Source organism: Neoarius graeffei, chromosome 9 (assembly GCF_027579695.1).
Source record: "Neoarius graeffei isolate fNeoGra1 chromosome 9, fNeoGra1.pri, whole genome shotgun sequence".
NCBI lineage: Eukaryota > Metazoa > Chordata > Actinopteri > Siluriformes > Ariidae > Neoarius > Neoarius graeffei.
Window position 1 is genome coordinate 83,175,112 of NC_083577.1, and position 27,528 is coordinate 83,202,639.

At 40.6% G+C, this 27,528-nt stretch overlaps 1 protein-coding gene across 13 annotated transcripts in view; it reads left to right on the top strand.

Moving 5' to 3' along the window:
• The window catches only part of LOC132892046 (plakophilin-4-like), a 412,882-nt gene that overhangs the window by 237,254 nt on the left and 148,100 nt on the right, over positions 1-27,528 (top strand). For 8 of the 13 annotated variants that reach the window (XM_060930383.1, XM_060930384.1, XM_060930376.1 and 5 more), the window contains 2 exons: positions 80-114; positions 20,959-21,045. In XM_060930383.1, the coding sequence (XP_060786366.1) occupies positions 80-114; positions 20,959-21,045 (122 nt within the window). The remainder of the gene's footprint in view (positions 1-79; positions 115-20,958; positions 21,046-27,528) is intronic. The other 5 variants (XM_060930381.1, XM_060930386.1, XM_060930387.1 and 2 more) reach the window with 2 other exon arrangements.

The window sequence follows — 27,528 nt, forward strand, 5'->3', positions numbered from 1 at the left end:
GTTTTTCCAAAGACGCAGCCTATGTCTTTAGTTGGATTGTATGTATATATGCGGTTAATTATATTTCTTTTTTTTGCAGTTCCTCTGAAAGGTCACTTCACTGGAGACCCACAGGTAAAATCTTACTGTTTTTATGCTTATATAACTTATTAATCATTTGAAACACAAAAGGAATGAGTCCGTTAATCGTAGTCGTTTCCATTTTTTTTTGTATTTCTGGCCTTAAGGTACACACGAATGTTTTTAATCTCGGCTTTATCTCCAAATTCATGCCGTATCTGATTGCGACAGAAGTAAATACATTTGTCTTCATGTTCAATCTTCTATTTGATTATCTGCTCAGGGGGACGGAAATAATAAGAGGATGTTCAGGATCGGATTTAATCAGGAACAACTTGACTCGATTAGCATTAATGCGAGGCGTCTGCCGATAATCAGTTATATAATGCAGATCAATATTAATACTGTAGAGATGTTGAAGTATCTTCGCAATCCTGTGTCCCGTTCTGAGGCAGAAAACATCTTTAGGCCGCAGATTTGAAGAAGAATCGCATATTTCCTTCTGGCTCTTTCTATGATGAGGGGTTACTACTTTGACATGCCACTCACTGCAAGGAGAGCTTTAAATATGGACGATAGTTATCGTACCAGTCACAATGACGTCATTTCCGTTTCCGGTTGAGAGTACGCTGTGCGCATTTTGGCTGCCGATTCTCACCGGAGCTTTTAATTTTTCTTTTTATACTGGTTTATTTTCCTCTGTCCATCCGAAACACCCTATTTCTCAGCAACCACAAATCATAGCCACTTGGTACCGAGCTTCAGCTTGGGGTTCTGTGCGGTGTTTACCGTTTTCAGGTCTGTCGCACATCGACTTCCTGTTTACCAACTGAATGTATTTATGAAACATATAGGGTGGATTTTGATGTTATTTCAAGAAGCAAAATGCTATTTCAGAGAATGACAGTTTACCAGGATGCTGTTTGAAACCCCTCAGGGATCCCAGACGTCCGCTATTTAGCGGAATTCCTCTATTTTTCTAGCCAAAGTGGTGGTGTTTTTTTTTTTTTTTTTAAATCTCTTGTATATCCGTTAAAAATATGTTTAAGTAAAATGACCAGCAGAATACGTTCTGATTTGGTTTGCTTGTTTAGCGTTGTTTTTGTCAGCTTCGTTTGTTCTCGTTGACATTCGGGAACACTCGGAAGTTAAATTGATGTAAATACCGCGAGACTGTACGCGATAGAACGAGAAAACAATATGGCTGCTCCCATTTGCTAGAAAATGTGTTTTAACTCCGTTCGTGCTTTTGTTTCTAATGCGTTGAACTTCATTCAATATGCCGTGGAAAAAAGATATCGTCCATAAAAGAGATAGCGGAACAGTGTCCAGGTTAGAAGAAGTATATTCTTCAAAGCTACATTTTCATCTAATTTTTATAAATAACAATTATTTTTTTGCCACTTATGTCATTGATTACAAAATATGGCATCAGATAGATACACATTATTGTTAAATTCTGTTGCTTTTCTATGTTAAATCTATGTAAAAACTGTGTTCTATAGCATCTTTAAATGTTAAAATCTCAACAGCTTCAGGGGGCTTGCAGCGCCCTTGACCCCTGCTGATAGTTTCTTACATTCCTCTATTTTTTTCAATTACTGCTGGGATCCCTGATCCCTGAGGAGAGACACGGCTCTTTACTTACTTGTTTCAGGGTTCATTAGTTGTTGAAGTCATCATTCATAATGAGTGTCCTGTTCCTTCGATCGCTTGCGTTCTGATATAAGTGAGATCGGGGTGGGGGGAGATACATAAGTGAGCAGTAGCTCACAGTTGATCTCGTTTTTTTTTCTTCTTTTTTGGAATGTCTTGTCCACCTGTCATGCGGAATAGGGTGCATCAGTTGCCCTCATTTTCATAAAATCTGATGCATTTTTGTTTGGGTGTTCCTTTTCACCAATAAAGACATCCTGTAAAATTTTTTGACCATATTCAAAAGTCTAATGGTGGCACTGGGCGGCACGGTGGTGTAGTGGTTAGCGCTGTCGCCTCACAGCAAGAAGGTCCTGGGTTCGAGCCCCGGGGCCGGCGAGGGCCTTTCTGTGCGGAGTTTGCATGTTCTCCCCGTGTCCGCGTGGGTTTCCTCCGGGTGCTCCGGTTTCCCCCACAGTCCAAAGACATGCAGGTTAGGTTAACTGGTGACTCTAAATTGAGCGTAGGTGTGAATGTGAGTGTGAATGGTTGTCTGTGTCTATGTGTCAGCCCTGTGATGACCTGGCGACTTGTCCAGGGTGTACCCCGCCTTTCGCCCGTAGTCAGCTGGGATAGGCTCCAGCTTGCCTGCGACCCTGTAGAAGGATAAAGCGGCTAGAGATAATGAGATGAGATGAGATAATGGTGGCACCATGAGGTTCATTTTTTGCCAAAAAACGCTTATTTTATGTTTTCGCGTAAGGTTTGAATCACAATGTTGGACTCCATTTATTGATTCCTTGTGAGCCAGAGATCATGTTAAGAACCTTTGCAAGGGATTGAGAAGCATTAATGTGATTCATAATACATTTGTATTGTTTAAAAGTAGTTGAACAATGATTCAATGAACAGCTAAAACTCAAACTGTGCTTGATAATAGATTTAGAATATGTACTAAAAATGTGTATCTAAGGGTGTTTTCACACCTGGTCCCCTTTAAAGGAACCAGACTCAGTCCTCTTTAAGTGGACCAAAAAGTGGACCAACAGAAAAAGAACTCAGTTCTTTGTGTTCACACTGTGAATTTATTACAAAGAGGACTGGGTTCTCTTTCTGGTCCAGTTAAGCTTTGATGGGGCCTCAGTCCTCTTTCTGTTCACACCAGGTCCTCTAGAGCCCTCAGACCCCCAGTGCACGGAATTCTGGGTAATTTTCTCTTGAATCAAAATGTCTGCTGCCATGCTCACTTTTTTTTTATTGTGGCCGACTCATCAGTCAGTCAGTCATCAGTTCAGAGAACTGTAAAGCAGCTGTGGTAAGTTCCAAAAGGAAGTTGAGTTTCCCTGCTACAGTCACGTGACCAACTACGGCAAACGAAGAAGGTTAAACTACAGTGAAAAAGGCGAAGTGAACCCGGTGCGCTTTTTGTTCACAATGCGCAGATTAGGCGAACCGTACCGTTGATTTTTAGCGAACCGTACTGAGACCACCTCCTGAGGTGGTCTCAGTTCGGTTCGCTTTAAAGGGGTCTGGGTACGGTTGGAGTGTTCACATATGCGCAAAAAATGCTGAGTCATCGATCTGAGTTCAGTTAGATGGATGAAAGGGACCAAGTGTGAAAACACCCCTAAGGTATTTGGTATACTCTATAAGGTGCCATAATGTTTCATGAAAAGTGATCGAAATTTTGTCATAAAAGTTATAAAATAGCAGCTTTTTCCATAACTTTGAGCTCCTGGTGCCACCATTAAACTTTTGAATTTTGTCAAAATATTTCACCCAGTGTGTTTTCTTACCAAAAGGAACATAAAAACAAAAATGCATCATGATCAGAGGAACTTTTCATTTTTAGGGGGCAACTGATACACCCTAATGTGGACAGTTGGGGGTCGCTCCTGGAGGACACTCTGGACTCTTGCGGTGGTGCTTTTGTGGCTGGGAACTGCGGTTGACTTGCTGACTCTGGGACTGCGGTTGTCGTGAACGGTTTTGCGCTCGGGTTTCCGTCGGTGGGGATTTTATAGCATCAACGAAGCTGACTTTATGTTAGGACTGTTAATGTTATAGTCAGGCTGTCTGTTGTTGCCCGGATGAGGATGGGTTCCCTTTTGAGTCTGGTTCCTCTCGAGGTTTCTTCCTCATGTCGTCTGAGGGAGTTTTTCCTTGCCACTGTCGCCACAGGCTTGCTCATTGGGGATAGATTAGGGATAAAATTAGCTCATATTTTAAGTCGTTCAAATTCTGTAAAGCTGCTTTGCGACAATGTTTATTGTTAAACGCGCTATACAAATAAACTTGACTTGACCAGTTGTGGTGTAGCTCCAGACCCAGTTTTGGGCGTCGGTTTCCTCCAGGCCTTGGTACGCCGTGGGTGATGCCTGTGCTCCTCGTTATAGACTACACTAACATCAGGGTTGTCCAGCACTCTGTGCAGCGGTGCTTCTGTGCTCGCTTTGTGGATCCATGGCGCGGTGTTGCCCGGTGGTGTCGCGGCGGCTGTGCAGACGGTGTGAGATTTATCTTCGTGCATCTTTTGGTGGGACTGTGGGCAGCTATGCCATTGGAATTATATCCTGACCTTCTTTTGGTGGACTCCCTCCCGCCCAGTTGTCAAGCGACCTTGGGTGTGAGAAAAGCGCTGTATAAATTGAGCTTATTATTATTATTTGAATTATGTCGCTTGCTTTTTTTTTTTCAGTGGTACTAATTTCATGAAATTCAGTATCAACAAGATTCCTCATATTTTAAGGATTTTACGGAAGATTCTTGCAGACTGGATGATAACAGTTTTCTGCAACTCAACAATTCTTGTTCTTATTCCCAGGTCATCTAATCTCTTCGATAATTGTCTTGGTGTTGTACCAAGTGCTCCTGTTACGATTGGAATGAGTTTTGTTCCCATATTCCATAGCTTTTGTAGTTCTCTTGCTAGGTCTTGGTACTTCTCTATTTTTTCATTTCTTTTTCATTTACTCTACTGTCATATGGTATGGCAAAGTCTCATCTCATTATCTGTAGCCGCTTTATCCTGTTCTACAGGGTCGCAGGCAACCTGGAGCCTATCCCAGCTGACTACGGGCGAAAGGCGGGGTTCACCCTGGACAAGTCGCCAGGTCATCACAGGGCTGACACATAGACACAGACAACCATTCACACTCACATTCACACCTACGCTCAATTTAGAGTCACCAGTTAACCTAACCTGCATGTCTTTGGACTGTGGGGGAAACCGGAGCACCCGGAGGAAACCCACGCGGACACGGGGAGAACATGCAAACTCCGCACAGAAAGGCCCTCGCCAGCCACGGGGCTCGAACCCGGACCTTCTTGCTGTGAGGCGACAGCGCTAACCACTACACCACCGTGCTGCCCCATGGCAAAGTCTATTATTATTATTACCCTGGTATATGCATCATAAGGGGGAGTTGACTCTCCCACTGTGCTGTGCAGGAGACCACATTGAAAACCGTGAAAATCTGGCGTCACGTGGAACCTGGACACGAATTTCTGAGCCAAAAGATTTACAAAAATAGTCATGGTCATGATTTCTCATCGGGAAATAATAATAATAATAATAATAACAATAATAATATAGCAACTCTTCTGAATAGAGAAAAGAATTTCAGATATCATGCAGGAAAAAAAATTTAAATGTATAAATTGGCTCCAACCGTTTTAACAAAACTTCATATAGGTTTGACTCAGGAAAAACTCTTGGAGGAGGCGTATAACCGTGATAACACACTAAAATGTACCTTGTAAGGTTGTTATTTCACCTGAGAAATAAAAAATAACTTTATTCATTAAATATTTATGAATTGAATCGACAGGAGTCCGTGGTGCATAACGCGTGTAATGTGCTCGTAATTTTGTTGGACAGACTACGACTCTGACCGACCCTGCCGCCATTACACGCATCCCGGAGGTCTCGCGCAGTGTGTCTGGAGATCCGCATGACCTCGTTAGCTCAGTCTTAACGCTTCCGAGTAGGAATTATCAGGCACCTGTTTCGCGCGTAACAGTTGGATGGAGGGTTACGACTGTACATTTAAATCCAAATAAAAGAAATGTATCAGAATTTTTTTGCCAAAAAAACTCAGTAGTGGTCGGATGATTTATATCTGTTTCATACACACACACACACACACACACACACGCACCCAGCTTTGTTTAATATTATTATTTATTTATTTAATCTTAAAAATAGCCTTTTAAACACTATCTGAATGATCGTAACTTGGATGGACAGAGGCTGCGACGTGATTTTTGATCGGCGCTCACATGGATTTGGGAAGAGCTACAATGGAAATATTTTTCTGTGTTTAACTTCGAGTTTAAGCCTTTCCATTAGTACACTAGAGTAAATCTTTAATTTGATCTTATTAGAGTGACACTGGATTGAAATACCAGCACCAATTTCGTCACAAAACAGGTCTCCAAAACAGCGCACTGTTTGACAAAATCATTGATTTAAAAATAAAAAAATACAATAAGATACCTTGCTCATTTTATCAATACTATCTAACAGACATACAGTGATCATAAAAATATATTTGGTTTTTATTTCTCTTTATTCTCTCTCATACTACACAACAGGGCTCGACATTAAGGACTGCCCGATTGCCCGGGGCAAGTGAAACATGCATTCAGGCAAGTGGGATATGTCCCCAACATGCCCGACTGGGCAAGTTGGAATGAGCATATGTTACCAACTAGCACCACTAAAATTAGGCTTTTTGTTCTTTTATTTCAGTTCCTAAAAGCGTCCCTCAGTACGTATCCGCCATTATGTCTTGGCTGTTTTCTTAGTCTCGGTTTCATTTATTGCTTTGCAAGTTATTTTATATACCCCCGCTGTTGTAGTACGGTACGTGTACTGTTTATAGAGCCCTTGCGCATGACGTCACGCATAACGTGATAATTACAGCCGGGGCCGGACAGACACCGTCTTTCATGCGAGCAGCTTAATCTGTCTTCAATATGGTTAATTTTTGCGCTGGTTTTGTTTGTTCAAACAAAGAAATCGATAAAAGGCATTACCGTCTCCCCGCTATCAAGAAAAATGTTAACATATGGAAGCAAATGCTTCAAGAACAACGAGGAAATGAGTGGTTAAAGAATACGAAGAGAGGAGCTCAGCCTGAAAACTCCAGAGAAATTCACGACTGTATTTAAAATGTATTTTACGAAAACATAAAGTCGGAAGGCCCTGTGATGACCTGGCGACTTGTCCAGGGTGTACCCCGCCTTTCACCCGTAGTCAGCTGGGATAGGCTCCAGCTCGCCTGCGACCCTGTAGAAGGATAAAGCGGCTAGAGATAATGAGATGAGATGAGAAAGTCGGAAGTGAGGATGGAAGAGTTTGATTAAGAATCTCGTTTTATTTTTTTTTTCTGCTCGCATTTGAGTTAGCGCCTTCATGAAAGTCTTTTATTTTTTTTAAAGGTGAAGCTGCTTCCTTATTCGACACAGAAAACCCAGATTGGTTTTAAACAACTCGGGCATAAAAAACTCAACAAGGAGCGACATGCGCGATAAATCCTGAAGGAACAGAACAGATTAAGAGCAGAGAGAGCTGGAGCTTTGGTTCTGTTCTCAGAGGAACACAGTCCTGTGCAAAATATTTATATATCTCCTTTTTTGGGTAATATTATCCACGTCTAGGTTGTAAAAAACAAAAAAACAACATGCTGCACCATGACAGACCAGCTGCACTGAGTCAGTTGCAGATTGCCAGGTCTGTATAAAACACCCACAACCTATACACTAAACAATAATTTTAAACTCAAACATTATCCTGTCTGTCATGACGCAGCGCAGGTTTGTTTGTTTTTTCTTTAAACCTACAGGTGGATGATGATGATTAAAAAAAGATCTATAAATATTCTCAAAAACAGTACTGTTCAAAAGTCTTGGCACCCTATTGTTTTCTTCATACAAACTTTGTTATAGATTTCTATTTTATGATTTCTACATCATCGAGTAATGAACCTACAGTCTGAGAGAGAGTTCTACACAAACACACCGAACTTTACAACAGCTGCACGCGTGTGAAATGGAAATAAACCGACTAAGGCAGGAAAAACTCTTTTGGATAAAATTTTTATTGTCCATTACAAGTAAAAAGTGAAAAGTAACCAATAACCAAACTTAATAATAAACTTAATCAATAACCAAACTTCAACTCAATGTGTGATCTTCATTTTATGTTGCAATTCACAACTATTCAATGGTTTTCCTAAAAAAAAAAAAGTAGTACTCGCAAAATAGGGGGCAAGTGATAATATTGCGGGGTGGAAATTAACCCCCACTTACCCCCCAGGGCAAGTGGGTTTAAAAGTTAATGTCGAGCCCTGCACAACCACAAACCTGGCATATGGCATTTGTAACCTCTTATCATAGAAAGAGCCTTCTCCAAGAAGATCAGCTCTGTAAATCCGTCAGAAAGCTTGTTGCTTTGTCTGATTGACAAACGGTGATAAAATCGCGTGTTGTAAGTTGTAATATTATGATGTATATTCGAAGCTATATTTAAAGGGTGGACCATTAGGAGGAAATGAAAATGTAATATCCATTAATAACAGCCAGAAGTAAAACACATGCCCGAGGGAAAGGGGAAAGTACAGCGAGACTTTGTGCACCAGAGCAGGAATGAGCTGTAGTATTGATTGCGCTAATGCACGCTGTCGCTAAATAGATTTAAACTCGTACAATTGAAAATGAATTAGAACGGCGACACCGGGACATTAGCATTAGTTGCACGCCATTGCCTTTGTTTGCTGTGTAATAATAGATCATACGAAGTACTGCTGTGGGTCCGGTATTTTTACAGGCACTGACTGATGCCTCATTAGTGTAACTTCTCAAATCTCCCTGCTACAACCTTTCTCATATTATTAATAAAACTGACATTTGGGCTGCAAGTACAAATAATTTCCACAGCCCCTGAAAATAACGCAGCATTTTCACACCGCTCAGGTGTAATTACAGGTTTAAATTATGCTCTCCCTTAACTTCAGTTTCTCTTCATGTCTAATTAAATATCACTAATAATAGAGCTGACACCATGCTGGAGAAATGTGCAGCGAATTAACCTGGAATGAATAATCATGGAAAAAGTCGACTGAAATAATGATCCAGATTCTCCCGAGCAAAAAAAAAAAACCAAGGACATAAATAGTGCAATGTGTCAACTTTAGTGTCATTAGTGTCCGAATTATACATTTCATAAGCTTGTACAAACATACTACTGATCTCTCATTGTTGAAGCTTTTGTTGAAATTCAAGGCACACAGCTGTTGGAATGCACTCAGCTAACATGGCCGCCACCCAGACGGGTGTGTGTGTGTGAGAGAGAGAGAGAGAGACTGAGGAGCTGTTTAGCTGGGAAACTTGGACTTTATCCAGTTCAGTCTCTGTATAATTTTTATTTTTTTTGCGTATGTAAAGAAGGAGCACACGGTCTGGATGAAAAATTCTCTATTTTTATGACTAGAAGTGGGTGATGTGGCATGTCATGATTTATAAACACTTGTTCACTATTCACACGATATAATACATACAGTATGATGTTTATAGTGCCAAAACTTTGGCTGAACTCTGGTCTCAATGCAGAATACTTTAAAAATATTACAAATTCTCGCTTTCTAAAGGTTTGACATGCTTCATTTTGACTAACATTTTGGAAAATGCTTGATTCTTCCCCGTATAATTAGAGCGAATAAAATTTAGGGGTGGGGAAATAAACCATTTTATTATCGGTCTGGAATTTCACAACTAATTAGGCGTTTCTTGCGAGCCTGTTATCCTGACGAAGTTCAGTACCAGTGGTTAGTCTTGCCGTTTTAATTTCTGCCAAACAGCAGTTAGTTACAAAAATATTTTAACAAATAAACTGGCATTACATTAGATAACATTGATTACAGTGGTGCTTGAAAGTTTGCGAGCCCTTTAGAATTTTCTATATTTCTGCATAAATATGATCTAAAACATCATCAGATTTTCACACAAGTCCTAAAAGTAGATAAAGAGAACCCAGTTAAACAAATGAGACAAAAATATTATACTTGGTCATTTATTTATTGAGGAAAATGATCCAGTATTACATATCTGTGAGTGGCAAAAGTATGTGAACCTCTAGGATTAGCAGTTAATTTGAGTCCGGTGTTTTCAATCAGTGCGATGACAATCAGGTGTGAGTGGGCACCCTGTTTTATTTAAAGAACAGGGATCTATCAAAGTCTGATCTTCACAACACGTTTGTGGAAGTGTATCATGGCACGAACAAAGGAGATTTCTGAGGACTTCAGAAAAAGCGTTGTTGATGCTCATCAGGCTGGAAAAGGTGACAAAACCATCTCTAAAGAGTTTGGACTCCACCAATCCACAGTCAGACAGATTGTGTACAAATGAAGGAAATTCAAGACCATTGTTACCCTCCCCAGGAGTGGTCGACCAACAAAGATCACTCCAAGAGCAAGGTGTGTAATAGTCGGCGAGGTCACAAAGGACCCCAGGGTAACTTCTAAGCAACTGAAGGCCTCTCTCACATTGGCTAATGTTAATGTTCATGAGTCCACCATCAGGAGAACACTGAACAACAATGGTGTGCATGGCAGGGTTGCAAGGAGAAAGCCACTGCTCTCCAAAAAGAACATTGCTGCTCGTCTGCAGTTTGCTAAAGATCACGTGGACGAGCCAGAAGGCTATTGGAAAAATGTTTTGTGGATGGATGAGACCAAAATAGAACTTTTTGGTTGAAATGAGAAGCGTTGTGTTTGGAGAAAGGAAAACACTGCATTCCAGCATAAGAACCTTATCCCATCTGTGAAACATGGTGGTGGTAGTATCATGGTTTGGGCCTGTTTTGCTGCATCTGGGCCAGGACGGCTTGCCATCATTGATGGAACAATGAATTCTGGATTATACCAGCGAATTCTAAAGGAAAATGTCAGGACATCTGTCCATGAACTGAATCTCAAGAGAAGGTGGGTCATGCAGCAAGACAACGACCCTAAGCACACAAGTCGTTCTACCAAAGAATGGTTAAAGAAGAATAAAGTTAATGTTTTGGAATGGCCAAGTCAAAGTCCTGACCTTAATTTTTGTCTCATTTGTTTAACTGGGTTCTCTTTATCTACTTTTAGGACTTGTGTGAAAATCTGATGATGTTTTCGGTCATATTTATGCAGAAATATAGAAAATTCTAAAGGGTTAACAAACTTTCAAGCACCACTGTAGATAGCATTGTTTCAGGACCTTATTTAAAGCCGTTGGGGGTTGATTCCCTATGTTGACACATTTCCTTCTGAAACAGGAAGTCAGAATGACAACGTGTTGAAGTGCTCGACTGACTTGCACAAGAGCCAGTAGTGTTCAGGATGCACCATACCCTTGCTGAATCAAAACAGATCTGAGAGTAGCTTAGTGAGCTAGCTAAATATGGAGAACAGTGAAAACTCTAAAGGTGATGATACACAGGGCAACTTTTTGGGCAACGTTGCCGGCAACGGACAACCAGGTGAGACACAGGGCAGCTGATTAGGGCAACAGACAATTGGCAACAACCAATCAGATTAGAGCAAATCTATTGCCAGGGAGACAGACACCGCAAAGATGGACACTGAAACATTTGCAGCTGTCACTTTTGTTACTTTCAGAACAGACAATAAGTTATACAATCTCTATTACAACTCACAAAAAAATCATGAGCTGCCCATCTATCTAGCTGCCTATTTCACTCTGTCAGAGAAATGTAGCAGCACCACACACATTTTAATTTAACTTCGTGACAGAAAAAAGTTCGTCTGATTGTCAGGAGATCGAGGTCGAATCTCGATGATGTAGCTGCTATCCATGGGCGGGAGTCAAGAAAGTAAAACAGGCTGTGCTGTCTGGGTGAGAGGGCTGGCATCATGCCAGTTTTCCTGAGCTGCACTGCGCCTACACATCCGTACAGAACCGCTACAAGAACCCAGATATCACCAGTAAAGGGCTTCTCCATCAAACAGAGCAACAAATCCAAGGACGAACGGAGGAACGTGCTGTTCGCCCTCTTCTGCATACATGAGCTCATAGATTCCCATGATTGGCTCGTCTCACTCTGTCAATCATAGTGACACTAGCCAATCCCGGGCGTCTGTGAGCTCATGTATGCGGAAGAGGGCAGACAGCACTTTCTTCCGTACGTGTTGCGGAAAGATGCAGAAGATGCAGGCTTTATATGGCTCAGAGGTAGCATGTGGTAAGGTGATGATACATGGGGCAACTTTTTAGGCAATGTTGCCAGGTAACTAATTACGGCAACAGACCAATCACATAAGAGCAACTCACAAAAAAAAAAAGAGAGCTAACGTTATCCCTACATAGCTAGTGATTACTTTTAGCTAACTGTGTTAGCAAAAACCACCGCTAGTTCACTAAATCCCAGTCAATCTCTGTGGAGCAGTAGTTAGCTAACGGCAGTTTACACTTTGCTGAAAAAAAACCCCCTCAATGTCTTAATTCCAACCTGAGCATATAAAATAGATGTCTGTTGGTTTTCTAAGCATTTAATGAGGTAAATTCACCACTTTGGGTTTACACACGACAACTTACCGGCATAAAAAGATACAAGTCTTCTCTGTTTTTCTTCGCGCCACTGCAGTTGAGACACCGCCATCTTTGTTGAAAATTTCAGAAGTTCTCACTCAGGTGGTCATGTGATTTGCTGCTAGCACTCTGATTGGAAGATCTTAAAAAGTTGCCCAAAATGATCAAAATCGTTCAGATAGAAATGATGTTGGTCCAATCTCAATGGGAAAATGCCAAAGCGCAATTGTCCAGCAACACCACTCAAAACGTTACTCCGTGTATCATCACGTTTACTGATGAAGAAGCCATGACAGTGCGGCAGGGGGAGGAACAGGATAAAATTCTCACCCAGTCTGAAAAAAACCACGTATTCCATCCACAAGTTGGTGAAACATCAAAAGTCACATAAACATGGCCTTGTATAAATTCCACCTTCTTCAAAATGAATAAACTCCATCCAACCATTGAGCTCAACCCAGGGATGGTTTCCTGGTAATGAGCTGCTACCAAGAGCAAGCCATTCAGAAACATAGCGCCTGCCTTCCATTTATCTCAAAACTCTGTTTTGAACTTGAATTGTTGTGCTGGAAAACATCCGATCGTGCAGCTTGGAAGTGCTAGAAAATTGCTTGAATTTCACATATCAGGAGGAAAAAATATTTGGTAAAAAAGAAAAAAAATCAGAAACTTGCTACTGTGAATGCCAACAGAGTCAGTCAGTAAAAATCTACACAAGTCCCGACGGTATCCGCAGCATCTTTGGAAAATCTTTTGTCATGTAATTTTAATTGTAGCATATTATTTAAAATTGCAAGACAAATGAAACTGTACTGAGAATTGAATTAATTAGTGTCGATATTATATTGTCCAGCTATATATATATATATATATATATATATATATATATATATATATATATATATATATATAGGACAATGAATTAAATATATGATGAGGAATAGGGGGGAAACAAAAAAACGTGCTTTAAATGATTATTAATTAATGATCCAGAAAAGTTGGGATATTTTCCAAAATGCACTAAAACCCAAACTCTATGATTTGTTAATTCACGTGAACCTTTATTGAACTGACAAAAGTACAAAGAAAACATTTTCAGTAGTTTTACTGACCAACTTAATTGTATTTTGTAAATATAAGAAAAGTTTGAATTTGATGCCTGCAACACACTCCAAAAAAAAAAAAGTTGGGGCAGAGGCAAATTAAGACTGAAAAGTTTATAGGATATTCAAATAACACCATTTTGGAAGATTCCACAATAAGAAGGTTAATTGGTAATATGATTGGGTATAAAAGGAGCATACACCAAAGGCTCAGACTTTGCAAGCAAGGATGGGGCGTGGCTCATTGCTTTATGCCAAAATTTGTGAGTCAATTCAAAAAGAACATTCTCATTTATTGTGAAAAGATTCAGGGACTTTGGAGACGTCTCAGTGCGTAAAGGGCGAGGTCGGAAACCATTGTTGAACGGGCGTGACCTTTGAGCCTTCAGGCAGCACTGCCTGAGAAACCGTCATGCTAATGTGACAAATATAGCCACATGGGCTCGGGAGTACTTTGGAAAACTGTTGTCATTTAACAGAGTCCGTCACTGCATCCAGAAATGCAACCTGAAACTGTATTACACAAGGAGGAAGCCATTCATCAATTCAATACAGAAACGCCGCCGATTTCTCTGGACTGGAACTCATCTCAGATGGACTGAAAGACAGTGGAAACATATGCTGTGCTACAATGAGTCCATGTTTCAGCTTGTTTTAGGGAAAACTGGACATCGAGTTCTCCGTGCCAAAGGTGAACACGAATATCCAGTTTTTATCAGAGAAAAGTGGAAAAAAAAGCCAGAATCTGTGATGGTATGGGGGGCATCAGTGCCCACGGCATGGATGAGCTGCATGTGTGTGAATGTACTATTGATATCTTGGGGCATATGTTGGAATTTTACAGAGACATATTCATCACGGTGATGTAGCAGTTAGCACTGTTGCCTCACAGCAAGAAGGTTCTGGGTTCAAGCCCAGTGGCCGACGGAGGTCTTTCTGTGTGGAGTTTGCATGTTCTCCCCATGTCTGCGTGGGTTTCCTCCGGGTGCTCCGGTTTCCCCCACAGTCCAAAGACATGCAGGTTAGGCTAATTGGTAGCTCTAAATTGACCGTAGGTGTGAATGGTTGTTTCTCTCTATGGTGGTGTTTACATTAGACCGTATCAGCGGATCATCAGATTAACGTTTTTAAAACGATTAGCGTGCACACAGCAACGCCAATACACGGATACGCTCGGCTCCGCAGGCATCCTGCGCTCCAAATCACTCCGCCCTGAACAGCGAGTGCCCTCTGGAGGGTGCGCACTCTGGCCCTGCGCAGCTCACAGAGCGCGCAAGTGAAGCGCACGAGCAGTGATTCGGGACTGAGCCGCTGTGTGTGTGATCCCAGTGCATATCGGGTATGCGCGTCACTTACCACTTGCAAGTGGAAGGATGGCAAGCCTAAAGACAATCATAACTACACAATGGGCAGTATTTGCATCAGTATTTGCAGTATTTTCATACTTTTATACTCTTTAATGAAAGGTGATACAAGGCGGAAGTCCGCGCTGTTTTTCAGCAGTCGCATCACATGACCAACGCCAGCGAATCAGGAAGGTGGATGTCACAGTGACGTTGTCCAATGACGACACCAGCTAGAGCTCAGCACAGCGTATCCGCGTATTCTCAATGTTTACACAGCACCGGACCAGACACGATCTGGATTGAATACGTGGACCCTGGCGGATTCCCGTTTCCCGGCGTTTCCAGGCGTTTTAATGTAAACGGACAGTGCATCCGCGAAGAAAACGAGACAGATATGGTCTAATGTAAACTTGGCCTATGTGTGACTTGTCCAGGGTGTACCCTCCCCCCTCAATCCATAGTCAGCTGAGATAGGCTCCAGCTTGCCCGCGACCCTGTACAGGATAAGCGGCCACACATAATGGCTGGATATTCATCAAGGCAACATCTTTTCCTGGGAAGTCCATGCTTATTTAAGCAGAACAATGCCAGGCCTTGTTCTGTACAGGCTCCAACAGCATGGCTTTATAGACACAGAGTGCATGTGCTTGACTGGCCTGCTGCCAGTCCAGATCTGTCTCTGATTGAGAATGTGTGTGGCATCATGAAAAGGAGACTCAGACCACGGTGACCACGGGCTGTTGAGCAGCCGAAGTCTTGTATCAACCAAGAATTGACAACAATTGCAAAACCGCAACAATTAGTATCCTCAGATCCCGTACGATTAAAAAGCGTTATTTAAAGGAAAGGTGATGTAATACAATGGCAATAATGGCTCTGTCCCAACTTTTTTTTTTTTGAGTGTGTTGCAGGCATCAAATTCTAAGTTTGTTTATATTTACAAAATACAATTAAGTTGGTCTTTTGAAAAGCTTTCTTTCCTTTGTACTTTTCAGTTAAATAAAGGTTCACGTGAATTAACAAATGAGATTTTTGTTTTTATTGCACTTTGGAAGATATCTCAACTTTTCTGGAAACGGGGTTAGTATGAATAGACAACTGTCGGTCCTGAGGGTGAGCACGACACGTGAAGAGAGTCAGTAAATCCTGCCTTGTTACATACTCCTTCGAGTCATTAGAAGAACACGGCCGATCCTCTTTGACATACGCTCGCACCTTTGCTCGATAGTTTGTGCAGCATCACTGTCTGTCCCAGCGGCGCCGTCACTTCACAGTCACGCTTTCGAGTCATTAGAAGAACACGGCCGATCCTCTTTGACATACGCTCGCACCTTTGCTCGATAGTTTGTGCAGCATCACTGTCTGTCCCAGCGGCGCCGTCACTTCACAGTCACGCTTTAGAGTGATGAAGTCCAGACTGCCAGTGAGAAAGCAGAATGACCCAGTGAGAGCCATTATTGTGTGTGTGTGTGTGTGTGTGTGTGTGTGTGTGTGTGTGTGTGTGTTACCCCTTTTCCATCAAATCAGTTCCAGGGCTGGTTCGGGGCCAGTGCTGGTGCTGGTTCACAATTTGTTCAACTTGCGAGCCAGCTGAGAACCAGTTTGCTTTTCCATAGCTTGGGGTGCTAAGGGGAGCCACGTCATTACATCGCTGTATACGTCAGTTATGTCGCTACGTTTGCATAAACCTTGGCGCGAATATCGAAGCAAAAACAACACGGAAGAAGCAGCGGCAGCAACAACAACAATAATAATGGATGACTTTGCGTTTGTACAGCTGCTGCTTCTCGTCGCTTAAAAATGGCGATCTTTCGCGATCTTGTTATTGTTGTTGGTCTTAACAACTCCCCCCCCGCTGACGTAAGCGGTTCTTTCCTCTGGCCCAGCAGAGAGTTGGTGCTAGCCTGGAACCGGTTTTTCTGGCCCCAGAGCCAGTTCTTTGTCAGTGGAAACAGAAAACCCGGTTCTAAACTAAGCGCTGGCCCCGAACCAGCCCTGGAACTGCTTTGGTGGGAAAGGGGCATGTGTGTGTGATGGCCAGATATGGCCGCAGGAGGATTTGTAGTGTCCCACTGGTAATGAATTCCTGTTATAACGTTAAACTTGATTACTGCTCCCCATATCAGCCATATGCTGTGAGCTCATAAACGATAACCCAATTAAAGCAATTTGTTAGCTTTATGCTACAGCTTGTATCAATAATTCACACAACCATCTGGATGCTTTTTTTTTTTTTAATATAGTTTTCACATGCACTGAAAATTGGTCCTTTTCCTTCAACATTAAGCCCTTTTTTTTTTTTAAAGATTTAAGTGTGTGTGGCCGTCTGCAGTCTATCAGACGGGATAATAGTCTGGGTGCTGTTCGTGGACATGACTTGCAAAGACTGCAGTGTGTTGGTGAAGTGAGGAGGTGGTGAGGAAGCTCAGTAGAACAGACCCACTTGGTGCAGCGAGAGCTCCTGCTACAGATGTCAGGGCCACTCGGTCACAGAGTCCACCAACATGCGCAAACAGCACGCTGAAAAAAACAAACACATACACAGTCTCTCTGTGGAGCCTACCGTCATCCATATGAAACAGAGCTGCATGACATGGAGTGCCCAGGGTTGAGGCCGCGGACTTTCTGCCTTCTCAAGACTGCAAAATAAGGACGCTTTTAAACATCTGCTCAGTCGAATCAAATGAAGGATTTGGATACATCATGACGTCATTATTAAAAGCTTAAAGGAGATATGCAGAACCTTTTTATTTTTAAATACATTTCTGAGTGGATAGTATCTCCATCCTTGACTCTTGTCTGCTGCATAAACGGGAATAAAAAAATATATATTTTTGAGAGTTAAAATCGACCGCAACGTTGGCATTGGAGCTGCCCCGCTGAGCCAGCCAGCCCTGAGTGCGTGACGTCACAGCAGGAACCGGTTTTAAGGCCGAGGCCTTTTACAGCTATAGACCAAAGTCATATAAATAAAAATTTATGGTGAAAGTAAGAAATCCCGTTACCGACTCGCTCAACTAAGACTGATTTGACTTCACTGATTGTGGGTTGACTCTCATTAAAACAGGATGGGTGTTATAACTTATGCAACATACATGTACATGCATGCATTTTCACTGATAAAACGTAAAAGGCTAATTAAATAATCAGATGAACTGAGACAATCACATTCTGGAGCAAATTAAATAATCTTATACCGGTAACTTAAACACACAATACAAGTTACATGTATTAATCTAAATGCAGGTAAACAACGCGTGTTTTTGTTGTTTTGTGTCCAAATGAGAGTCGGAGCTTACCCGTCGATTGTTTTGAAACAATCTGACTTTCAGTTGTTCGTTCAGTTCTCCGTTCATTCACTTCTTCCACGTAAGGGCGAGATGTTGCTGCTGAGGCGAGCATATCCAGCGGAGAAATCAGACAGCTGCGCCACTCATGCTCCATTTTCTCCATACTGAGTACTCCGCCATTACTGCTCGGCTCAGGCAATTACTAAAACGCGGGACGGAACTGGACGTCACCAGTTTTAGCAACAACCGCGGGGAGGTCACTGCCCGAGCGATAATACAACCCCGATTCCAAAAAAGTTGGACAAAGTACAAATTGTAACTAAAAACGGAATGCAATGATGTGGAAGTTTCAAAATTCCATATTTTATTCAGAATAGAACATAGATGACATATCAAATGTTTAAACTGAGAAAATGTATCATTTAAAGAGAAAAATTAGGTGATTTTAAATTTCATGACAACAACACATCTCAAAAAAGTTGGGACAAGGCCATGTTTCCCACTGTGAGACATCCCCTTTTCTCTTTACAACAGTCTGTAAACGTCTGGGGACTGAGGAGACAAGTTGCTCAAGTTTAGGGATAGGAATGTTAACCCATTCTTGTCTAATGTAGGATTCTAGTTGCTCAACTGTCTTAGGTCTTTTTTGTCGTATCTTCCGTTTTATGATGCGCCAAATGTTTTCTATGGGTGAAAGATCTGGACTGCAGGCTGGCCAGTTCAGTACCCGGACCCTTCTTCTACGCAGCCATGATGCTGTAATTGATGCAGTATGTGGTTTGGCATTGTCATGTTGGAAAATGCAAGGTCTTCCCTGAAAGAGACGTCGTCTGGATGGGAGCATATGTTGCTCTAGAACCTGGATATACCTTTCAGCATTGATGGTGTCTTTCCAGATGTGTAAGCTGCCCATGCCACACGCACTAATGCAACCCCATACCATCAGAGATGCAGGCTTCTGAACTGAGTGCTGATAATAACTTGGGTCGTCCTTCTCCTCTTTAGTCCGAATGACACGGCGTCCCTGATTTCCATAAAGAACTTCAAATTTTGATTCATCTGACCACAGAACAGTTTTCCACTTTGCCACAGTCCATTTTAAATGAGCCTTGGCCCAGAGAAGACGTCTGCGCTTCTGGATCATGTTTAGATACGGCTTCTTCTTTGAACTATAGAGTTTTAGCTGGCAACGGCGGATGGCACGGTGAATTGTGTTCACAGATAATGTTCTCTGGAAATATTCCTGAGCCCATTTTGTGATTTCCAATACAGAAGCATGCCTGTATGTGATGCAGTGCCGTCTAAGGGCCCGAAGATCACGGGCACCCAGTATGGTTTTCCGGCCTTGACCCTTACGCACAGAGATTCTTCCAGATTCTCTGAATCTTTTGATGATATTATGCACTGTAGATGATGATATGTTCAAACTCTTTGCAATTTTACACTGTCGAACTCCTTTCTGATATTGCTCCACTATTTGTCGGTGCAGAATTAGGGGGATTGGTGATCCTCTTCCCATCTTTACTTCTGAGAGCCACTGCCACTCCAAGATGCTCTTTTTATACCCAGTCATGTTAATGACCTATTGCCAATTGACCTAATGAGTTGCAATTTGGTCCTCCAGCTGTTCCTTTTTTGTACCTTTAACTTTTCCAGCCTCTTATTGCCCCTGTCCCAACTTTTTTGAGATGTGTTGCTGTCATGAAATTTCAAATGAGCCAATATTTGGCATGAAATTTCAAAATGTCTCACTTTCGACATTTGATATGTTGTCTATGTTCTATTGTGAATACAATATCAGTTTTTGAGATTTGTAAATTATTGCATTCTATTTTTATTTACAATTTGTACTTTGTCCCAACTTTTTTGGAATCGGGGTTGTATGTCACGTTCCGTCCCGGGTTTTACCAACAACCCTCGGCTCACACTCCGGGAGAACTGGTGCAACTGAACTTACTTTCTTTTTCAAAAAAAAAATCCTTTTCTTGTAGTTTTCTTTTCCTTTAATTGTTGGTACTGCACCCTCTTTCAATCTGGGCTTATAGCCAACGCTCCTCAACAGATCAGAAGTCTCGTACGAGTCTTCAGTAAAATGTGCAGAGGAGAGACCACTTCGTAGGCGCCCAGTGTGTCCGTGAACTTCTCGCAAAACGCGTCCAAATCTTTGCAGTTTGAACATTCTCGGGCCATGAATGCAATGTAAATCCACCTTCTGTCGTGTTGCTGGTGAGTGCAGCAACACATCTATGTGGTATAGCGATAAATTAGCTCAAAATGGAGGATCGGAGTTGCAGTCAGCTCTGTGTTTTAGTATAGCGGAAATGGCGATGAGACCGATTGACTTCCTGCTGTGACGTTACGGACGTCAAGGTCATTCACTCAGACCGCTATCTATATGAATCACTTTCATCGTAAAAATTACTATATTAGATTTATTGTTGACACTTAAAACTATTCCTGTGCCATTCTTGAGGTCTCAAGGCATTTATAAACAAAAAGTGAGGCCATGGTTCTGCGTATCTCCTTTATAGAACACTGGTCACCTTCTAATTAGTAGTTGTGGTGCTTGACTTTGTGATTATCTCCAGATTTGTTTATTTTAATGAGTGAGAAACTCAGGCAGAGTTCTATAGGGGCTCTGAAGGACTGTTCCAGGAAGCTCTGGCTGATGCTAATACCTAATCCTTAGCTCTCTCTCACACACAGTGTGTTAAGGCTATTTCATTTAAAAGCTAGTTAAAGATGAAACAAACAGGATTTAGTTCTATAAAACCTCCTTATGGTTTATGATACGGTGAGGCTTAGCGTATGAACAGGTATAATCTCAGTGTTTACCCAAAAGCTTAAACATAATTTGCTTAAATCTCTGAGGCAAGTCCATAACTGTATTTTTTTTTTTTTGTGCTTTTTTTTTTTTTTTAAATCTTTCCGTAGATGTGTCAAGTTCTGCCGATGCCAAATCTGTCAGGGAGCAGCTGTCACTGTGCTCACCGGAGCAGAGCTCCCTGCACGAAAGTGAGGGTCCGTCTGCACACGACACTTTCCATCAGGAGCCACACGGGGACCGGATATCGCATTAGAACGAGGAACATAAACAAAGACGTTGTTGCTTAAAATCAGTTTTTAGTTTTTCCCTCCTGCACACTTAGTTATATTACTCCAGTTTTAGTTAAAGTGAGTGAGGATGCAATACAGTCAGTCAACATTTAGGAGCCCAGCAGTGACTGACTGACGGTTCTGAGATATGAACTTACAGATTTAAGCTCACTAAAAATCAGAAACTGAACCATGGAGTTTTTACACACTGTTTTTACAACAGGTGTAATGAAAAGACAATCGATAAATCAACAGTTTAAAAGGCAATGACTAAAATTAACCAAGTAATTTTATATACAGTGGATATAAAGAGTCTACACACGCCGTTAAAATGATCGGGTTTTCTGGTGTAAAAAAAATGACACCACGATAAATAATTTCAAAACTTTTCCCACCTTTAATGTGACCTACTGTATAACCTGTACAATTCAATTGAAAAACAAACATCTGTTCGGGGGAAAAACATAAATTAAAAACGTACAGTAAACTGGTTGCATAAGTGTGCACACCCTTAAACTGATACTTTTTTGAAGCACCTTTTGATTTAATTACAGCATTCGGGTGATTCTCATGAAGCTGCAGTGAACATGTCCAGGACGCATTTTCCAAAATCAATACTTGATTCACATAAACTCTGATATTTTGTGTAAAGAAAATGGGGAGCACTGTATGGACAAATGGTTTTCATCATCATATAAACTAATTTTTATATCAATTAAACAAAAAATCTATGGAAATTCTCATTACCATTATGTGTCCGCATCCCTTTTTTTAATGTTTACTTTAAATCATATAAAAATTCCTAATTATATTAAAAAAAATACAGTGTAAAGTTATTTTAAAACATCTATATTTATGCATAATATTAATATTTTGTGTTGAACAAAAAAAGGTACTTGATTTTAAACAAAATAACTGTGTCCGCACCAAATGTTTCTCATTACCGTTTCATGATTTCACCCCCCCTATAAAAAGTACACCGTGCCTTTAAATTGATCAGCTATCCCATGATGCATCACTTCAGATACAAGATTCAAAATGGAGACAAGGTCAGTTGCTCACTCTTCTCTTACTTTGTGATATTTATGTTAATGTTGCTAAATCTGTCCTCAGTTACACTGTCTATTATCATTACCGTTATGGTTTAATACTCATTACTTTTAAAAATAAAAAATATATATTATTTTATGATTATTATCACAATATAAGGCTTTAACATGTGGCAAAGTTATAGGTTGCTAGCATTTCAGGTTATTTGTGAAATTAGCCAAGAGTATCTCATTACCGTTACTCAATATTGTCATTACCATGCACTGTGAGGGCAATAAATAAATGTCAAAAAAAATAAAGTAATTGTCATGGACTATGCTGTTCATTTAATGGGATATTTTGTGGAAATATGAAATAAATTGTCAAAAAATGTTTTTAACTCATGATCTAGCCTCATCATTTACTGTAACGGTGATGAGAATTATTCTGGATCATGTAAGCCTCAAATAAGAATAAAATTCCATTAAAATATTTTTCCATTAAAAAAAGATCAACATAGTAAAGTTCACACTCTATTTTAGGCTCTCAACTTGAAAAAATACTGAAATGAGGTGAAAAACTTTTTTATGTTAATGTGAAGGTCTTCATGAGAATCACCCATTCAGTCTTTTTGGGTCGGACTCTATCAGCCTGCCACATCTAGACTTGGCAATATTTGCCCACTCTTCCTTGCAAAAGCGCTCCAAATCTGTCAGATCGCGAGGGTGTGTCTTGTGCACAGCCCTCTTCAGGTCACCCCACAGATTTTCAATTGGATTTAGGTCTGGGCTCTGGCTGGGCCGTTCCAAAACCTTTTTGGGGTCATTGTCATGCTGAAAGATGAAATTCCTCTTCATCTTCAGCTTTCTAGCAGACACCTGAAGGTTTTGGGCCAAAATTGACTGGTATTTAGAACTGTTCATAATTCCCTCCACCTTGACTAAAGCCCCTGTTCCAGCTGAAGAAAAACAACCCCAAAACATGACGCTGCCACCACCATGCTTCACCGTGGGTATGGGGTTCTTTTGGTGATGCGCAGTGTTGTTTTTGCGCCAAACATACCTTTTGGAATTGTGGCCAAAAAGTTCAACCTTGGTTTCATCAGACCATAAGACATTTTCCCACATGCTTTTGGGAGAGTTGATTTTTTTTTTTTTTCAAAATGTACCCGGGCCTGGATGTTTTTCTTTGACCCTACCTCATAGTCCAGACATATGGAGAATACAGGAGATTGTTGTCACATGTAGTACACAACCAGTACTTGCCAGAAATTCCTGCAGCTCCTTCAGTGTTGCTGTAGGCCTCTCGGCAGCCTCCCTGACCAGTTTTCGTCTCGTCTTTTCATCAATTTTGGAAGGACGTCCAGTTCTCGGTAATGTCACTGTCGTCCCATATTTTCTCCACTTCTTGATGACGGTCTTCACTGTGCTCCATGGTATATCTAATGCCGTGGAAATGTTTTTGTCCCCTTCTCCTGACTGATACCTTTCAGCAATGAGATCCCTTTGACGCTTTGTAAGCTCTCTGTGAACGCTGGCTTTTGCTGGAGGAGGCAACTGAGTAAATGTCTGAATTTATTTGGGGTTAATCAGAGTCATTTTAATTGATGGCAGGTGTGAACCCAAAAAGACTGAATGCTGTAATTAAATCAAAAGCTGCTTCAACAAAGTATTAGTTTAAGGGTGTGCACACTTATGCAACCAGCTTATTGTACATTTTTTATGTTTTTCCCCCGAACAGATGTTTGTTTTTCAGTTGAATTGTACAGGTTATAGGTCACATTAAAGGTGGGAAAGTTTTGAAATTATTTATCATGGCCTTGTTTTTTTTTTTACATCAGAAAAACCGATCATTTTAACGGGGTGTGTAGACTTTTTACATCCACTGTACATCAAATCATACATTGATTTTATATTGATTATGATCGAAAAAGGACAAAAACTGGTGTGTAAAAATTAAAATCGATTGAACAGTAGGTCTAACTCAGATTCTTGATAAACTTAGTCACGTATCGATCAGAGGACACAAATTGTCGCAGGATCGTAGCCGACTCAGTGGGATCATCAAATGTTGAATTGTGGCCTTAAGATTCTGAATTGTATTATTCTATCCACATTCACTGGATATGAGCAATCACGCTCTGATTGGCTGCTGTATGACTAGGATATCCGCTCGTACACCGCGAGTAGAGAAAAACAAAATGGCGGCACGTGTTGCTGAACTAATCGAGGACGAAATAAAAACTTGACTCAAAAACAAAACCCCAAAAATACAAAAAAAGGGGGGGGGGGACAAGATATGGAATGAAAGTATTTGATGGTAAGAATGTATCTTTTTTTTATTATTATTATTATTATTATTATTATTATTCAAGAATTATTATTATCATCCAGTGGTTTAGTCTACTTTTTTGCAGTGGGTATACTCAATGCTAGCCATGCAACGCCCCCCCCCAGATCTACTGTATGCAAAACAAATGTGGTTTAAATGTACAAAATTTATAAAATTTTGATTCACCATTCAACTTAAGCTAAGTGGGCTTTTCCATCATTGTTTTTTTTATTTTTATTTTTCATGTATCAAGAAAATTTGACATATTGACATGTAAATTAAACACATCACACAATAATATATTTTTAACATGTTAAATGCATTTCGTATTTCTTATCTATTCAGCACATCAGCTTAAATGAACAAGAAAACATCCTAGATGTGCTAAAACAAATGTTTGCTTCAAAGAAGAAAAAATTAATTTAATTAACAAATACGCAGTGCCCTTCAGTGTGTTAGTCCACAAGCCCTGCAAAAAAGGTCTACAGGACTTTCCAGGTGTTTTAATATTCTGGCATTTGAGGTCTGCATTGCCTCCTTGGTTGTGTTGCTTCGTACGACCTGTATGCTTTCCCCTCTATTCTGACCTCATTTGACTGGCTACATACACAAGTGCAGACGGCTGGCTTGACTGACATAGCAACAGTTGCTATGGGGGGGCGGAGCTCCCGGAAGGGTCAATTCTCTGCTCTTGGATCAACTCGCAACGCCTTGAGTGCTGAGTCGGGCTCTGTCAGCGTCTTCTTAATGAAGCCCATAGGATTTGAATCGAATAGGCGCTTGTAGCGCTAAAGCGCGTTTGGTGGACACAGGCATCTAGAAATGGAACTGTGGAACATTCATCTGACAATGTTGACGTTGGTTTGGCCAGTTCAAATAACGAATATATTTTTCAGTAGGCGTATGCGCATACGCAAATCACTGAGCTCTTCAGTGAGTATACGGAAATCGCTGAGCTTTTCCAGTGGGCATACGGCGTATACCTGCGTATCATGTAGACTACACCACTGTTATCACATTTTTCACAAATTGCTCCTGTCATTTTGCCGGTTTGTTAGCATTCTTCATCTTTAAGCATTAAAATTTGTTGAATTTTTTTTAGACCGGTTCAAAAGCTCAAAGAAGTTTGAAAATTACAGAACTGAAATGTCCAAGAAAGAATGAAATAAATGTCTAAAGCTGTTCTAAACCACAGCAAGACAGCACTTTCTACAAAAAAAACCAACACTAAAGTCAATTCATGCAGCCATCGATGGGTTTTTAAGATGTCCGCCTGAGCAGAAATTATTTTGTTGGACGTTTTGTATTTAGTTTTTATTTATCAAATTTGCAAAAAATAAAAATGCTCCGTTTCTCAACATCCAGTGAATGTGGATAGAATAAAAGTTATTCCATGACACTACAATTCCCCCCATTTACTTTATCTTGTATTTTATTTATATTCTTTTTTTTTTTTTTTTTTTACTGCTGCTGTTTTATCAGAGTGCTACCAAACTAAGTTTCGTTGTACCAGTATAACTACAATGATGATAAAGTCTTGTCTTATCTTATCTCAGTCTCGTCGTACATGGCTTATAGCTGATTCGTGTTATCCACTCGTGTGCGACTCGATTTCGTGGAATAATTGTTAATTGGACTGTAGCAGGTTCAAATATCTAATCATTGTCTTAAAGGTGCATTAGGGAAGATTTGTCTTCCCACCCTCATCCCCCCTGAGTAGGTCTCTAAGAAGTGGGATCAACATTTGAATGTTTTCTACCAATGACAATGAAGCTCCGCCCCCAGGATCGACAGTGGCCCATAGAGTATAATGTCTATAAAATGACCCGACTAATAGATTCTCTCAGCGACTTCATAGACCTTTCCTAAAGCCAGGCTTTAATATAATGTTTTATCTTGTTATGCATATCTTCCAGGTTATTTGTGTGAGTAAGGAATTTAAAAAAAAATAAGTCGTATTATTGATACATCAAATACACCAGTTGTCTCAAACTGTAGCCTTCAGCATCAAAACCATATTGTATCATAACAGATTCAGTGGTATCAAATATCGTATCCTTCTCTTAAAGGAGAACTGAAGGCAAATTTTTTATCATCAAAATTCTATTTCTCTCATTTTATTAAATATCGGAATGCATTTTTGATCGCTATTTTGTCACTGCTAGAGCAAGTTATGAGTGTTTGAAATATGCTCTGTAATATATCAGTCCGTATGTCAAAGCAACAGCTGTAAACGAGATTCGTTGAGACCTGTGCGAGACATCGTAGGACGGAAGTAAAACGTACAGCGGAAATCAAAGTCACCAATATCTGCCAACGTTGTCAAAAGACGCGCATGCCCTCTTTCGAATGCTGATGTAATCAAGCCGGAAGTTTTGTTTGCTTTGATAGCAATCAGGAAAGTTTGAAAAAAGTAGGCAGTAATCGTCATTTAAACTCGTTTTTGTGTAATATTTCGTTTGGAAAACAGTTTTCAAAATGGCGGCTCTGACACTTTACATTTCAAAGCCTCGCACAAGTCTTGTGAAGATCGTGCGGATAAGCGAAAAACCGAATAGGCCGATAAGTATAATATTTAATTGCAATTAGTTGCCAATACGAGTCACGATATAAGGTTACTAAAACCGAAAACATAATTGAATAACATTAAGAATTAAAGAATTAAGAAATAAAGCAAATGATTTCAGTTCTCCTTTAAGCATCAAAGATATATATAAATAATGTGTTATTTACCAGCTGGGAGGTCCGTATGGTGAAATACCGTGACCGAGGTCTTGAAAGTACTGAGCGAGGCCCTCTGGGTCAGTATTCAAGGCCGAGGTCACGGTATTTCACCATACGGACCGATCTTAAGCTGGTAAATAATATATTTATTTTTTTCTTTACCAAATTCTAACAGAAAACGAGAGCGCACGAAAGGGAAAACCGAGCCGAGCTGCCATTTTGAATCCTCATTCACGGCTGTAATGCAAATGGCTTCCTCCTCGGTATACAAGTGCACTTCCATGGCAGGAAAAAAACTACATTTTGCCGCCTATGTAGTCCCCT